Genomic DNA, 15,383 nt, shown 5'->3' with positions numbered 1-15,383 from the left:
CTTTTTCTTTTGTTGTGAGAAGCTATTCCATTCAGTATAGCAATTTTGTTATTCGCCCATGTTATAAAAGATACTTCCTTTTTCAATTAAAAACTAATATTCATTACATGGATATAATCTATTTGATTTATTTAACATGTTGTTGTTTTCTTTCTCCTATCCATCTTATTTTAGGTCAAACTCTTGCTGCGTATCATTTCTCTCTATAGTCTCTTTGCACAGCTATTACTTCATGAGTGCTAATAGCATAGGTGTGGACCACTATTCTTAACTTACTTATAATTATGATGAATAAGAACAGAACATAAACAAAAATGTACATGCATTTGCATCCAGAGATTGCATGAATATGTCTTATCATTTTCTAGAATACTCAAATAGAAATGAAGTTGGCAGGCCCTACTGGATCTCTAGCTGTATTTAAGAGCTTTTTCTATTCCACATGCCACCAGCTATCACAGACATTGGGAGACAGAATTTCAGTGTGAGTTTCAGTTATGATTTTTTGTTCTTATTGGATATTCTCTGTATTTACATTACAAATGTTACTCCCTTTTCACCTACTCACATCCAACCTTCCCCTCCAATTATTTCCAAAAAAGTGCTCCCTCTCCCAAACACCCTCAGCACCTTGGTATTCCCCTACACTGGGAAACTCACCCTCACTGGACCAAAGGCCTCTCTTCCCATTGATTCCAACAATACTATCCTCTGTTACAAATGAAATTGGAGCCATGTTTCTCTTCGTGTGTTCACTGGTTGGTGTTTAAGGCCCTGGGAGTTCTTGACAGTATGGTTGGTTAATAATGTTAGTCATCCCATGGGGTTGCAGACCCTTTCTGCTTCTACAGTTCTTTCTCTAGCTCCTGCATTGGGTACCCCATGATCAGTCTGCAAGCATCTTTAGCTGTTTCTGTATGACTCTGGCAGATCCTCCAAGGAGGCATCCATATCTGACTCCTGCCAGTAAGAACTTATTTGCATCAGCAATAGTGCTTGAGTTTGGTGGCTGCATATGGAATGAATCACCAGGTGAGGCAGTCTCTGAATGTCTGAATGATCTTTTCTTCAATCCCTGCTCCTCTATGTGTCTCTGTATTTCCTTTTGTGAATGCTTTGTTCTACCTTCGAAGGCCTGAGGCATCTAAATTCTGATCTTTTTTTTTTTTTTTTTTTTTTTTTTTTTGAGCTTCATAAGGTCTGAGAATTGTTTCTTGGTTAATCAGATTTTTGGGCTAGTATCCACTTATCAGTGAGGGTATGCCATGTGTATGCTTTTGTGACTATTACCTCAGTCAGTATGATTGCTTCTATTCCATCCATTTGCCTAAAAATTTCACAGAGTTATTATTTCTATTACCCTAGTATTACTCCATTGTGTAAATGTACCACAATTTTTGTATCTATTCCTCTTTTAATGACATCTGTGTTCTTTCCAGCTTCCAACTATTATAAATAAGGCTGCTAGGAACATGGTGGAGCATGTGTCTCTTTTATATATTGGAACAACATTTGGGAATATGCCCAGGAGTGGAATAGCTGGGTATTCAGAAAATACTCTGTCCAATTTTCTACGGAACCTCCAGAATGATTTCAAGAGTGGTTGTACCAGCTTGCAATACCAACGATGGAGGAATGTTTCTCTTTGTCTATATCCTAGCCAGCTTCTTCTGCTACCTGAGTTTTTGCTCTTAGCCATTCTCACAGCTGTAAAGTGAAATCTAATGGTCGTTTTTCATTTTTATTTCCCTGATGACTAAGAATGTTGAACATTTCTTTAGGTGTTTCTCAGCCAATTAGTATTCCTCAGCTAAAAATCCTTTGTTTAGCTCTGTACTCCATTTTTAATTGGATTATTTGGTTCTCTGGAGCCTAATTTCTTGAGTCTAATTTCATATTAACCCTCTATCAGATGTACAATTAGAAAAGATCCTTTCCCAGTCTGTTGGTTGCCGTTTTGTCTGCTTGACAGTGTCCTATGTCTTACAGAAACTTTGCAATTTCATGAGGTCTCATTTGTCCATTCTTGATTTTAGAGCACAAGCCACTGCTGTTCTGTACAGAAAATTTACCCCTGTGCCCATGAGCTCTCCCCCAATTATTTTCTATTAGTTTCAGAATACCAGGCTTTATGTGGATGTTTTTGATCCACTTGGACTTGAGGTTTGTAAAAGAGAGAGGAATGGATTAATTTGCATTCTTTTGCATGGTGACTGCCAGGTGAACCAGCTCTGTTTTTAAAGAGACTGTTTTTTGTTTCCATTGAATATTTATTATCTCTTTGTCAAAGATCAAGTGACCATAGAGATGTGGGTTCATTTATGGGTCTTCAGTTTTGTTCAATTCATCTACCTACCTGTCTCTGTACCAATATCATGGATTTTTGTACGTAATACAGTTTGAGCAGGGATGGTGGTTCTCCAGGAAGTCCTTTTATTGTTGAGAATAGTTTTTGATTTCTTGTTTGTTTATTTTTTTAATAACAAATAAATTTCTAAATTACTCTTTCTAACTCTAGGAAGAATTGAGTTAGAAGTTTGATGGGTTTTTCATTGAATCTGTAGATTGCTTTTGCTAAAATGGCTCTTTTTACTATGTTGATTTTTTTCAATCCGTGAGCATGAGAAATCGTTACATCTTCTGAGTCTTCAATTTCTTTCTTAAAGTTCTTGTCATACAGATTTTCATTTGCATGGTTAGGGTCACACCAAGGTATTTTAAACTGTTTGTGACTATAGTGAAGTGTGTTATTTTCCTAATTGTGTTTTCAAGCTTTTTATCCTTTGAGTACAGGAAGGTTACAGATTTATTCGCCTTATTTTTATATCCAGTTGAAGTTGTTTATCAGCTGTAGTTCTCTGGTGGAATTTTGGGTGTCACTTAAGTACACTATCATATCATCTACAAATAGTGATATTTTGACTTCTTCCTTTCCACATTTTATCCCTTTGACTTTTTTTTTTTTTTTTTTTTTTTTTTTTTTTTTTTTTTTTTTTTTTGCTGTCTGATTGTTTTGGCTAGTATTTCCAGTACTATATTGAATAGGTAGGGAGAGGGTAGGCCTTGTCTAGTTCCCGATTTTACTGGGATCGCTTAATATTTAGTATGGTATTCACTACTGGTTTGCTGTATATTGCTTTTACTATGTTTAATTATGAACCTTGAATTCCTGATATTCTCAAGACTTTTAACTTGAAGGGGTGTGGAATTTTGTAAAAAAAAAATTTAGCACCTAAAGAGATGATCATGTGGTTTTTGTTTTTTGAATTTGTTTGTTTCTATAGTGGATTATTTTGAATGATTTCCATACATTGAATCATCCTTGCATCCCTGAATTTAAGCCTACTTGATCATGGTGAATGATCATTTTGGTGTGTTCTTTGGTTTGCAAGTATTTCTTTATGTATTTTTGAATCAGCATTTATGAGAGAAATTGGTTTAAAGTTTTATTTATAGTGCCTTTGTGTAGTTTAGTGATTAGCATAATTGTGGCTTTGAAGAATGAGTTGGGTAGTGTTCCCTCAGTTTTTATTTTGTGAAATAATTTGACAAGTATTTAGACAGTATTTCTTTAGAAGCAACACTATTATGTGAGGAGAGATATGCTCTGAGCATGCAGGAGAATATTTTCTGTAAATCTTAAAGAAAATCTGTCCTCTTTATTGTAATGACAAATGTTAGGTTTATACATTTCTTCTTAATTTTGGTTAATATAAATGCATGTATGTATACATACATTTAGCTATTTTGAGGTGGAAGAAGCTATAAGCAGTAATATTTCACATAATTAAGATATGTGTTTTTATGTTTGTGTATAAATGTGCATGTGTATACTTTAGTAAAAATACTAAATAATATGTTTGTATTTGACTGTTGCATGTTACATTAGATACCATGGAAATCTTTCTCTTAAGTATCATGTTTCACAAACATCGCAAGTTTTAAACTTTGGAATTACTTAAATATAGTATTTTTGAATTAAGATTTATACTTAAGTCACATTGTCTCATTAATCTTAGATAGGAAGAGGCAGAGCCAGTATCTTCATCTTTCAAACAAAACATTAACTTAACAGTGTCCAGTGAAGAGTTACATCCCTAAGTTCACACACTCACTCACGCACACACACACACACACACACGCACACACACACACACACACAGAGAGAGAGAGAGAGAGAGAGAGACAGAGACAGAGACAAAGAGAGACAGAGAGAGAGACAAACAGAGGTAATATTCAGTTTATTATAAATAATTGGACAGGCACAAATCTGTGAAAGATTCTAGCAACAGATATAAGAAAAAGGAGAGAGCAACAAAAAGTAATTGGAGCACACTGTGGATGTATGTGAATTTGTCAAAGGACAAACTCCACATGGAGTAATGAAAGAAGAAAATTTATGCCTCCAAGATTATTGTTTCTTACAAAAATTTTGATAAGATCAGAATGCTTGATAGGAAGTTAAATTTCTAATTATTTGTTTAAATTATTGTGATGAATAATCATTTGTTTGGTTACTTGTATTAGATATGCCCTGTACATTTACTAAAACAGCCATTGTAGTGACCTGATGTGACTTCCTAGTATACAAAGAAGAACAATAGAAAATAAATTTTATTGAGTCAAAGATCATTTGTATATAATTTTTAGAAAGATTATTAAATATAATTAATTAAAATACAAAAGTTTAATATTTTTGGTATAAATATAGAAATAAAGAAAAGTATTTACTAATTAACAAAATTAAGGGAAAAATTTATATACACATGGCTTTTAAAAATACTATATATACAAGGAAAATAAATATATTTACCATTTTATATATATATATATACGTATATATATATTCATAGGATGAATATATATATTCATTCTAAGCATTGTTCAATCAAAAAATAATCAGGCTATGTCTATCTGGACCACTGAGAAGCTTGTATCTAGTGATTTTTTTTCACACATGCTTTGTTGAATTCCATCTTCCACTGGATTGACCTCTGCCTGAGTGATGGAAGGGAGGAGTGCTCCTCTGCTCTGGGGAAGAAGAACTGGGTATCTCTTCAAGCAATTCTAATGACAATGTAAATCACACTAACAAAGATGCTTATTCTCTTTCTGGAAAAAAGAAAAAGTTTCAGATCAAATGTATCATCCCACTGAATTTCTTGTCGGCCAAAGATGATGTAGATCTAATCAGCAAAAACACAACCTGTAATTACAAGGCCATTTTCCTGTTGTGGCCCACTGGAAAACTTTTGGCCACCTTTCTGTAAGACCTACAGTTTGGACCTGTATTTACAAAACAACAGCTATATAAATTGTTGGAACTTAATGCATTCTAGTTCACAGGTTCAACCAATTAACCAGAATGTTTGCAAAATTAGAATAGATTTTAGTCTGATTGTATACTTGGTACCAACCCAAATTTCCCCTGCTATGATGACCCTAGTTTGTCTATATTTTTGACAACATACATTTTAGATGTAAGAATAAGTATATTCCTTAGTTTTTGATCTGTGATGTTCAGCAGGACTCCACAAGAAACTTGGGACATACTGGAGATACATTGCCTCCTAAGAAGGATATGGACAAAGTAAAGGCTTACCATATCCTCCACATTCCTTTCTCTATCAGGTCTGGCATTAACAAGATTTTCAAAGTACATAAATTCATTTCTCTTCAATAATGCTACATAATATAAATAAATTTGAACAATACCTTCAATACTACTGAGTTAATTTCTGTTAAAAAAAAGAATATTTAATTCAATTGCTAAAAGAGTTACTGGTAGAATGCTAAGATAATTGAATGTCTGCCTATCAGAACATAACTGGTGACTAATGGTCAACTTATAAGGATAAATGGCAAAAGATCCACAAATCACACACACACACACACACACACACACATACAACAAGCCATTTTCTATATGCTTTAGCTCATTGGCCGGGAACTTCTTAGCCTTCCCCAGCTATTATGCCCTTCTTTTCACTCTCAGCTCAACAACTCTGAATCTGCTCTCAACTTTGTTTACACACTACTAGCTCAGCATACTAAATCTATCCTCAGCTTAATTGTGTTTCTAATGTCCTTCTTCCTACACCAGGCAGTTGGGGAAGCAGCAGATGGCTAATCTGACTTAGAAATCAAATATCTTGTGACTTTTTCTCCCTCTGTAAAATGGCAAATTTCTTTCTCCTCTCCTATGTCTGTTAGCCTTCCTGTGGTAAAACTGTAAGTTCTGGCTAGTCCAAAGAGGTCATTGGACATTAGCATCTTTATTGATAAATAAAGAACCAATTAGTTAATATGATCTTATATATATGGGGGTTGAGGGGCACAGACATAATTTACCCTTCAGACAAAAATGGTTGTTGGCAGAGTATACAGTGGGTGAGATGAGCAGTTAATGTTAAATATGAATATACCAGTCTTTGGGCAACAATAAGTTCATAATTCCACAGAAAGTCACAGAGAATATTAACATGAATATTCAGCTTGAGTTATGGATGTTAGAAACATGGCAAAGAAGAAAAAAAATTCTGTGAATAAAAGAACTTTGCAGCATTGATAATTAATTTCAGAAAGAGGAAACAATGTAACCATTAGAATATAGATGGAAAAACAATACCTGACATAGGGTTGTGAGCAGGGGGTAGAGGAATAGTGCACTGGGTAATGATTGCTGTTTATATAAGAAAACCATTGTGCAACAAGATAATGTTGATGACTTTAAGTCACCAAATGTATCAAATATCAATGAATTGTAACTCATTCAAAATTGAATTTATAGTTATAAAATGTTACCATTTGTTGAGGGCCGAAGGCTGTGCCCTTACAAGATGGTGCTGGTTTCAGGTGCCATGAGTCAGCTAAAGTGTGGTAAATAACCACTGGGCACACGTGCAAAGAGTGGTGTGAGCCAAGTCACCACCCATCCTGGGGCGTCATGATCAGACCACTGGCGGGCAGCCAATCACACAGGGACACGCACCCTTGGGGGGTATAAATTAGGGTTTCTTTTCCGGTGTCTTCCTCTTCAACATACAATAAAGTTTGTTCGCAGAAGAATCCTGTTGTTGCATGCCTTTTCCTGCCAGCGGGAAGTGGGGCGCGCGACAAGTGGTGCCGAAACCCAGGATCGAACAAGTGGTGCCAAAAATCCCGGGAGTGCCAAGGGGACCCTTCAGTTCGCTGAAGTGGATTCAGAACTGTGAAAAGGTAAATGGTAAGCTCTGAGAGACCGGTCTCTCTTTGGAATTTACGGGGTGCTAAAAGAGCGTGCCAAAAACTTAGGCATGTCTCTTCTTGGATTTTCTCTGGAAGTAGAAGGGTTAATGCTTGCATTTGTGGTAACTGTTGTAATGTTACTGTTGTGGAAGTTAGCTAGACAGAAAGTTATCACGCAGCACCAAGAGGGCGGGTCAGAAATGGGACATAATGAAGAAGGGAGTGCACAAGAAAAAATTAAAAGAGGTAGTCTCCGAGAGACATGTTCAAAACAAGTCAGAAATGGAGGGATAGCAGAAAAAATTAAAAGAGGTAGTCTCCGAGAGACATGTTCAAAACAAGTCAGAAACGGAGAGATGGTGGAAAAACCGCTGAGAAAAGAAGGGAGCGCATCAGAAAAAACTATATGTAGTAGTCCCGGAAAGACATGTTCAAAACAAGTCAGAAACGAAGATATGGCGGAAAAACCTCTGAGAGAAGAGAGGATCTTGTCAGGGGAAACAGAGTACAAGTTTCCCGGAGAGGATACTTTGTATCCACTAAAAGAGCAAAAAGCTTTAGAGCTGGCAGAAGAAAAATTAGAGGATGAATTGTTTGAATCTGTGGAGGAAGATTTAGAGGAAGAGGCAGCAGAATGTGAGGCAGAGCAGTTTCAGCCCAGACGGAGGACGCCTGTAGCACAACCGGAAGCTCTTAAAGCAGCCGCCGCCTCTGTTCCTCCGCCTTATGTATCAAATATCAATGAATTGTAACTCATTCAAAATTGAATTTATAGTTATAAAATGTTACCATTTGTTGAGGGCTGAAGGCTGTGCCCTTACAAGATGGTGCTGGTTTCAGGTGCCATGAATCAGCTAAAGTGTGGTAAATAACCAGTGGGCACATGTGCAAAGAGTGGTGTGAGCCAAGTCACCACCCATCCTGGGGCATCAAGATCAGACCACTAGTGGGCAGCCAATCACACAGCAACACACCATCCTTGGGGGGTATAAATTAGGGTGCCTTTTCCTGCCCAGTGTCTTCCTCTTCAACATACAATAAAGGTTGTTCACAGAAGAATCCTGTTGTTGCACGCCTTTTCTTGCCGGTGGGAAGTGGGGCGCGTGACAGTTTCATTCATAATGGGAACTGAAAATAACATATATACTTCTCAATAAAATAATGTATAAAAAATTGTGATGTATTTATACAATAGTATATCACTCAACTATTGAATATGACATTGTGAATGTTACAGGCAAAATAGGTGTAAATAGAAAATTAAAACATCCCAAGTGAGGTATCCGAGATCCAGAAAGACAAATATGGTATGCATTTATTTATACATGTATATTATCTCTTAAGTTAATCATAATTGAGCTGCAATCCACAAATTCTAAGAGGTTATGTAAAGAGGATAATTACACTGGGGCGGCATGGATCTCCATGGGAAGGGGAATTAGAATATATTCTGAGAATGTACTTGGGACAGATGTAGATAGAAGTGAAAGGGATCTGTTTGGAGGATAGAAGTAGAAGGAGAGAGTACAAAAAAAGACAGCTTGAATTGAGCTGAAATATTTGGGGATTGGTAGGAATCTAGTACACTGGGAACATCCAGGAATCTATTAGGGTGATCCAAGTGAGAACTCCTAATAATGGAGGGTCAGAGCCTGAACTGGCCATTTTTTATGGCCAGAAAAGCTTCCCAGTGGTGGGTCGGTGTTACATTTTTTTTTGAGTTGTTAGTTGAGGTGGTCCTGTACAGATAACTAAACAACCCAGACTAATGCTAGGACAGAGGTTAGCTCTCTAACATGTGAAAGTTGGGCCCCATTGTCAAAAAACTGACATATCTTTTTGAATATAAAGAAACCAAGTTGGTGAGGGATTAGAGTCTTCACTCCTACATTTTAATATATTTTATGCAGGAAGTAGCTCTGCAGGCTTTGGAAAGAGAAATGTTGACATCAACCCAAGAACAAAATATTTCAACCTATAATCTGTCATAGCTATAGGATGTACTGAAGCAATAATGGTATAGAATCTGTGGGAGTGACTAACCAATGTGTAGGAAAACTTGAGGCCCAGTCCACAAACAGAACCACATGTCATATACTGCCTGAATGGTCAGGAACTAGGGACTGGATAGCTCAGAAATATAGGGTAGAAGCAAACATGAAAAGAAAAATAAAATAAGTCCTAATTGTATTCTATTTCAGGATTAGTGTCATGTACAGTCATCATCCAATAGGTTTTATCTGCAGTATATTATAGTGATTTCAAAGACACATAGCCAGAGATTATACAGAGAGTATATGTGTAGATTAGAGGTCTCCATTGGGTTCCTTCCCCTAGAGACCAGAGAACCCCACAGAAGAGGAAGGAGAAAGATTTTACAAGTCAAAGAAGAGGGAGAAAACCAGAAGATTCTAACCTACAATATCAACTAAGCAAAACTCACATGACTTAAATGGCATTCACTGGGTTGCTTCTGTACCAGGTTCTCTGGGTACAGATTAGGGCTTTTAGCTTGGAGTTTTATGGAACTCCAACAATTGGTTTATCTCTGACTCTTCAGTCTGCTCTTAAGACTCTTTTTCTCCAATTTGAGTTGCCTTGTCCAGTTTAATATGAGGGCTTTTGTCTTTTATTGTTGGATGCTATTTGACAAGTTTGGCTGTTGGCTCTTGAAGGCCTGTTCTTTAATGAATTGGAAATAGAGCACTAATGGATCTGAAGGAGAAGAGATATGGAGGGAGCTAGAAAAAGAGAAGCGAGAGGAAACTATGGATGAGGTAAATTATATGTGAGACTATTACTTGCTCAATTTAAAAATAGAATGGCTGTTATATAATGCTTTTCAAGAACCACATCTCGAAAGGCAGATAAAGGCATCACTGACTTACGCAGTCCTTTTACCTTACTAAATGACTTGGTAAAAGTTCTCTTTTATAAATGAAAATATTATGGAATATATGTCATTGCAGCAATGCATTTTGCAAGTTTAATATCAATATAATTACTCAATAAATTTAAGTTTAAAACCTCCAATGTAAGTATTATGAGATTTGTTTCTTGCAAAGGACTCTGATCAGGGCCTCTTTCATATCTCTGTTTCTCAAGCTGTAGATGAAGGGGTTCAGCATGGGAGTCACTACTGTGTACATTAGGGCCATGACAGTTTCCCCCACTGTAGAGTTATTAGCTGAAGGACATATGTAGATACCAATAATTGTACCATAGAACAGTGAAACAACAGATAAATGGGAGCCACAGGTGGAAAAGACCTTGTGTATACTCTGAATAGATGAAACCTTTAGGATAGAAGAGATAATTTGTACATAAGACACAACAATGAGTAGGAATGGGATGATAATATCGAGCCCTCCCAAGATAAATATCAATAGTTCATTAATATAAATATCAGAGCATGCCAACTTAAGAAGGGCAGATATGTCACAGAAAAAATGGGGGATAACATTGTTCTCACAGAATGACAACCTAGCCAAGAGGAGGGTGTGCAACATAGAATAGAGCATGGTAAATAGCCAGGAGACCACCACCAGACAAACACAGAGCTTGGGACTCATGATGCTGGTGTAATGCAGAGGGAAGCAGATGGCCACGTAGCGGTCATAGGCCATGACCACAAGAAGAAAGTTTTCCATGTTTGAAAAAGTCATTACAAAGTACATTTGTGTCAGACAGCCCATGTAGGTAATGGATTTGTCCTGGCTCTGCATGTTCTGCAGCATTTTGGGCATTGTGACAGAGGAAAAACAGAGGTCAGTGAAGGACAAGTTGCTGAGAAACAAGTACATGGGTGTGTGGAGATGCGAGTCCAGTATTATGAGGATAATGATGATGAGGTTTCCCAGGATGGTAGTGAGGTACATGGCCAGGAACAAGACATAGAACAGGTAATGGTGCTCTTGGGGGATAGGCAGGCCCAGGAGTAGGAAGTGGGAGAGGACAGTTTGGTTATTCATTATTCTGATTCTCCAGTATTCTAATGAGAAAATAACAGGGTCACTGAAAATTCAAAATGAAGATAAATATATATCCAGAAAGTATATTGTACAACAATTGCTTTTACATTCATCATAGTAATTATAACCTCAAAAAGTCCAAATATCTGTAATCATTACAATCATTAATTTTCTTTCTCAACTTCTCTTTAATAGGACTCAATAATCTTGCTTTTCCTAGGCATTTCTATGCTGTTTATTCTGAGATAAAAAAATAAATTAATGTTTCTCCTGCTACCTGCTCATCCTGGGTGGCTGGTTTTTGCTCATTTGCAATTTATTCTATTTTATTTTGTATATTTATGTTCTTGAAGAATTTGCCAAACCTTTATCATCATAACTACATAATACACGTAGACATAGACATATACATTTACATTTACATATATATATCCAAAAAAACTCACATACTCCTACATATTAAATTACCCAAATGATTCTGTTATATAAAGATTTTTTTTCACTGTAAACTAATCTTTGTTCTGTAACTTTATTACAGGCATCAGAAGTTAAAAAGCCCCAAGCAGAATTTTTGCTCTCCTAAATCATTCCTCATTCTTCTACATTTTCAGTCTTCCACAGTACAGTGAAAGAAATTCAAGTTTTAATCTATCTGTAAATTTATATCCATTATTTTTACATTGTACATGTCATACATTATCTAAATTCTCTATTTAATTCTCCTCATATTTTATCCATTTTTCTCTGTGAGATTTTATCCATGTATCAGGACCACTTCTTCTCTTTACTGGAATACAGATGCAGACTTGCTACTCGTTCATGTTCTCATGTCTTCTGACCCTTCTCTTCTCATTCAACATGCTTCTTTTACAGTTTTCTGTTCTTATAATGGAGTTCCATAATATTTTTCTCAGATTTATTTTAAGATTACCACTATTTCGCTGAAGCTAAGTACAAAATTCCTCCAAGGGACACAAATCTACTTTGTTATCTCACTTGACACTTGGACTTCTCTCTTTACCAATGCTGGGGTTAGGACTCTTTACTTTCTTCATTTTAGAGTAGTTTCTTTTCTTGCCTATCACTTCTCTGTTTCCCCTTCATCTGGTTCATCCTCACTTATAAGTATGGATATTACTTATCACATACTAAGCTAAAGTTACTATGTCTTCACATATTAAGTGATAACTTCAGATGTGCTTTATAGCATCATATTCATATCCAAGCACTTAATACTTGATCGCTGCTTTGACCTATATTCTCATCAGTTGAAAGATATATACAGGAAAGGTCACATATTTATTCATTCTCTTTGGGAGTTCAAAATCATTCTGATTTTCTAACTAAGGCCAATAACTTTTATGATGCATGAATCTGGCTGATAAATATTTTTTACCTGCTGCTCAAAATGATGCAGATTTCTTTATAATCAAAGGTAGACAAATGCCCATTTAAATAGAATTAATTAAACAGCACTAAACTTTAAACTCTACACTGTTCATTAGAAATCTGATATTTTATTTCTGCAGTATTGTTTAATTGTTTGTATCACTCCACAGTTATACTGATGATTCCAAATCATATCTATATGTTTTCATACTTATTGATGTTGGTATAAAAAATCAGACAAGATGAAAAAATTATAAATCATAAAAAGGAGCAGCAGTTACCTTTTAAACATTATTTGAGTTATTCCTCAGATGACTATGTTGTATCTGATTGTTAATTTATTCATCACAGGGGTGAATCCATGATACTGATTTTGGATCATACTAGGTGTTATGTAGATATTCTCTTAATGACATTGAAATCTGTAGACTCTTTGTAAGTAACTACACTACACCACATAGTGACCTTCATGCATTCAGATGAAGGAATTAGGGAAAAATGTCAACTCAGTGTAGAAAAATGTTGCATTTTCTGCCTTAGGTATAAGTTTAAAATATTACTCTTCTAAGTGTCTCCAATCTTCTAGATAATTGTTGAAATATTCTCCTTTCAGTCTCTAACTCTGGGAACTCTGTATTTTAGTCACATGCATGGAAAGGAACATACACCATCATCATCATCATCCTAGATATCACTGGCTATTAAATCTATTATAGGCCTTAAAGCTGACAAAATAGAAGAAATATTAAGAGATCTAAACATTGTTCTCAAAAATGCTACAACCTAGTTTGACCGCTTTAAACTTCACAGACAGTTTTAAAATTCAGCTGATTTCAGAATTTTGCACACTTAGACTTTGTGAATATGTATTACAGAAGATAAGTCATGTAGGAAAAAAATCACAGATCATTTACACAGATGCTCTTCTTTTGTATCTCATACTGGCTCAAACATTCCTACCTTTGTATCCTGAGTACTGTGATGACAAAAATGTGCTACCATACCTTTTTTAAGTCTTCTCATTTAAATTAACAATACCTTTATGTTATATGCCTTATGTGCTACAATCAGAACCAAGAGAAATTAACGTCAATAGTTATCACTGATTATTCAATGGGCTTTCTGCCTTTTCTATATGTTAAATTTGTAGTTCTTTGATTATCTGGAGTATATCTTCTTGAGTTCTTTGTATACATTAGATAATATACTTTAACCAGATGTAGGATTGGTAAAGATCTTTTCCCATTCTGTTGGTTGTCATTTTCTCCTATTGACAGTGTCCTTTGCCTTACAGAAGCTTTGCAATTTTATGAAGTTCCATTTGTCAATTGTTGATCTTTAAAAAAAAGCCATTGAGGTTCTATTCAAGAAAATTTCACCTGTGCCCCAGACTGGAAGGGGGTGTGGGAGGGGCAGTAGTAACCTCATAGAAGCAGGGGGAGTGGGATTGGATAGGGGGTTTCAGGGGGGGGGAATTTGGTAAGAAGGTAACTTTTGAAATGTAAATAAAATATCCAATAAAACAAAAAAAAAGAAAACAACAACAACAAAAAAAAAACAAATTGTAGTTCTTAAATAAACATAGAAGGAACAGACTGAGGAAAGGACCTACGTGGGAAAGGAGACAGGGAGGGAAAGTGGAAACATGATCAGGTGTCAGGGGAGGAACAGGGCTGCAGTCCTGAGAGCCAGCAGAAAGAGTGGAAATAGGCAACTTTGGGAGGCAAGAGGTAGAAAGACCCTTTAGAATACACCAAAGACCTGGGAGGTAATAAACTCACAGGACTCAAAGGAAAAGAACTTGGATGAAGTGGTCTAAAGTTGGGGAAGGACTTGTAGCACCTACCTCCAATGGAGGAGCAGGACATCATATGGACGAATAGGTTGCCATTCCACAGTCAAAAGCTCTGGCCAAGAATTGTTCCTGTCTAAGGGAACTGCATGGAGAAAATGTAGAACAGCACAAAAGAAAGAAAATGTAGAAACAGTCCTAAATTGAAAGCCAGCTCAAGGGGCAGCCCAGGACTTTGACAATGTTACTGATGCTGTGGTGTGCTTGCAGACATGAGCCTAGCATGGCTGACCTCTGAGAGGCCCAACAAGAGGCTGAAAGAGTCAGATGCAGATACTATAACCTAAGCAATATACAGAAGCCTGGGACCCCTATAGTTGAATTGGAGAAAAGCTTGAAGAAGCTGGAGAGGAGGGCAGTTCCATGGGAAGGCCAGCAGTCTTGACTGACCTAGGCCATGAGATTTCTCCAATACTGAGCAACAATCTAGGCAGAATACATCAGCTGATATGAGGCCCCTGACATATATAGAGTAAAAGGCTGCCTGATATGGCTTCAGTGAGAAAAGATAACCTAATCCTTGAGATACTTGAGGCCCAAGGGAGTGGGGAGGCCTAGTGAGGTGGGGGTGATGTGAGGATATCCTCGTGGAATCAGAGGTATGGGATGGCGAGCATTTAGTAGACAGACAAGAATGGGGATGAATTCTGGAATGTAAAAAGGGGTTAAAGAATGAAAAGAAAAAGAGAAAAAAAATTAAAAGTTGTACTTCCAAAATTAAATTATGCATAAAAATCACAAGGGATATGTTTCTAGTATTTGGTATAACTATATATCTACTTTGTACTGTGTTTAATTGAGTAACTTTCATTGTAGATTACATTATAATGACATCTAGATATTATTATTGTCATCATTAATGATCGGTACTTAGGAGCAATTAGATAGACTAGCAGTGATTCAGTGATTTCTGATCTTGTTCACATAAAATTAATTATAATTGT

At 36.2% G+C, this 15,383-nt stretch overlaps 1 protein-coding gene across 1 annotated transcript; it reads right to left on the bottom strand.

Annotated features, from left to right (window-relative positions):
• Window positions 1-10,268: 10,268 nt before the first annotated feature.
• On the bottom strand, window positions 10,269-11,198 carry LOC308426180 (olfactory receptor 1468-like; the record flags this gene model as incomplete). The annotated part of the gene is made up of 1 exon (XM_080923939.1): window positions 10,269-11,198. The coding sequence occupies one exon, from the start codon at window positions 11,196-11,198 to the stop codon at window positions 10,269-10,271; it is 930 nt and encodes a 309-aa protein (XP_080780065.1).
• Window positions 11,199-15,383: the final 4,185 nt, after the last annotated feature.

Source organism: Micromys minutus, assembly GCF_963924665.1.
Source record: "Micromys minutus genome assembly, chromosome: 10".
Lineage (NCBI taxonomy): Eukaryota > Metazoa > Chordata > Mammalia > Rodentia > Muridae > Micromys > Micromys minutus.
The sequence above is the reverse complement of the archived record's forward strand: the minus strand, read 5'-3'. Positions and strand labels throughout refer to the sequence as shown.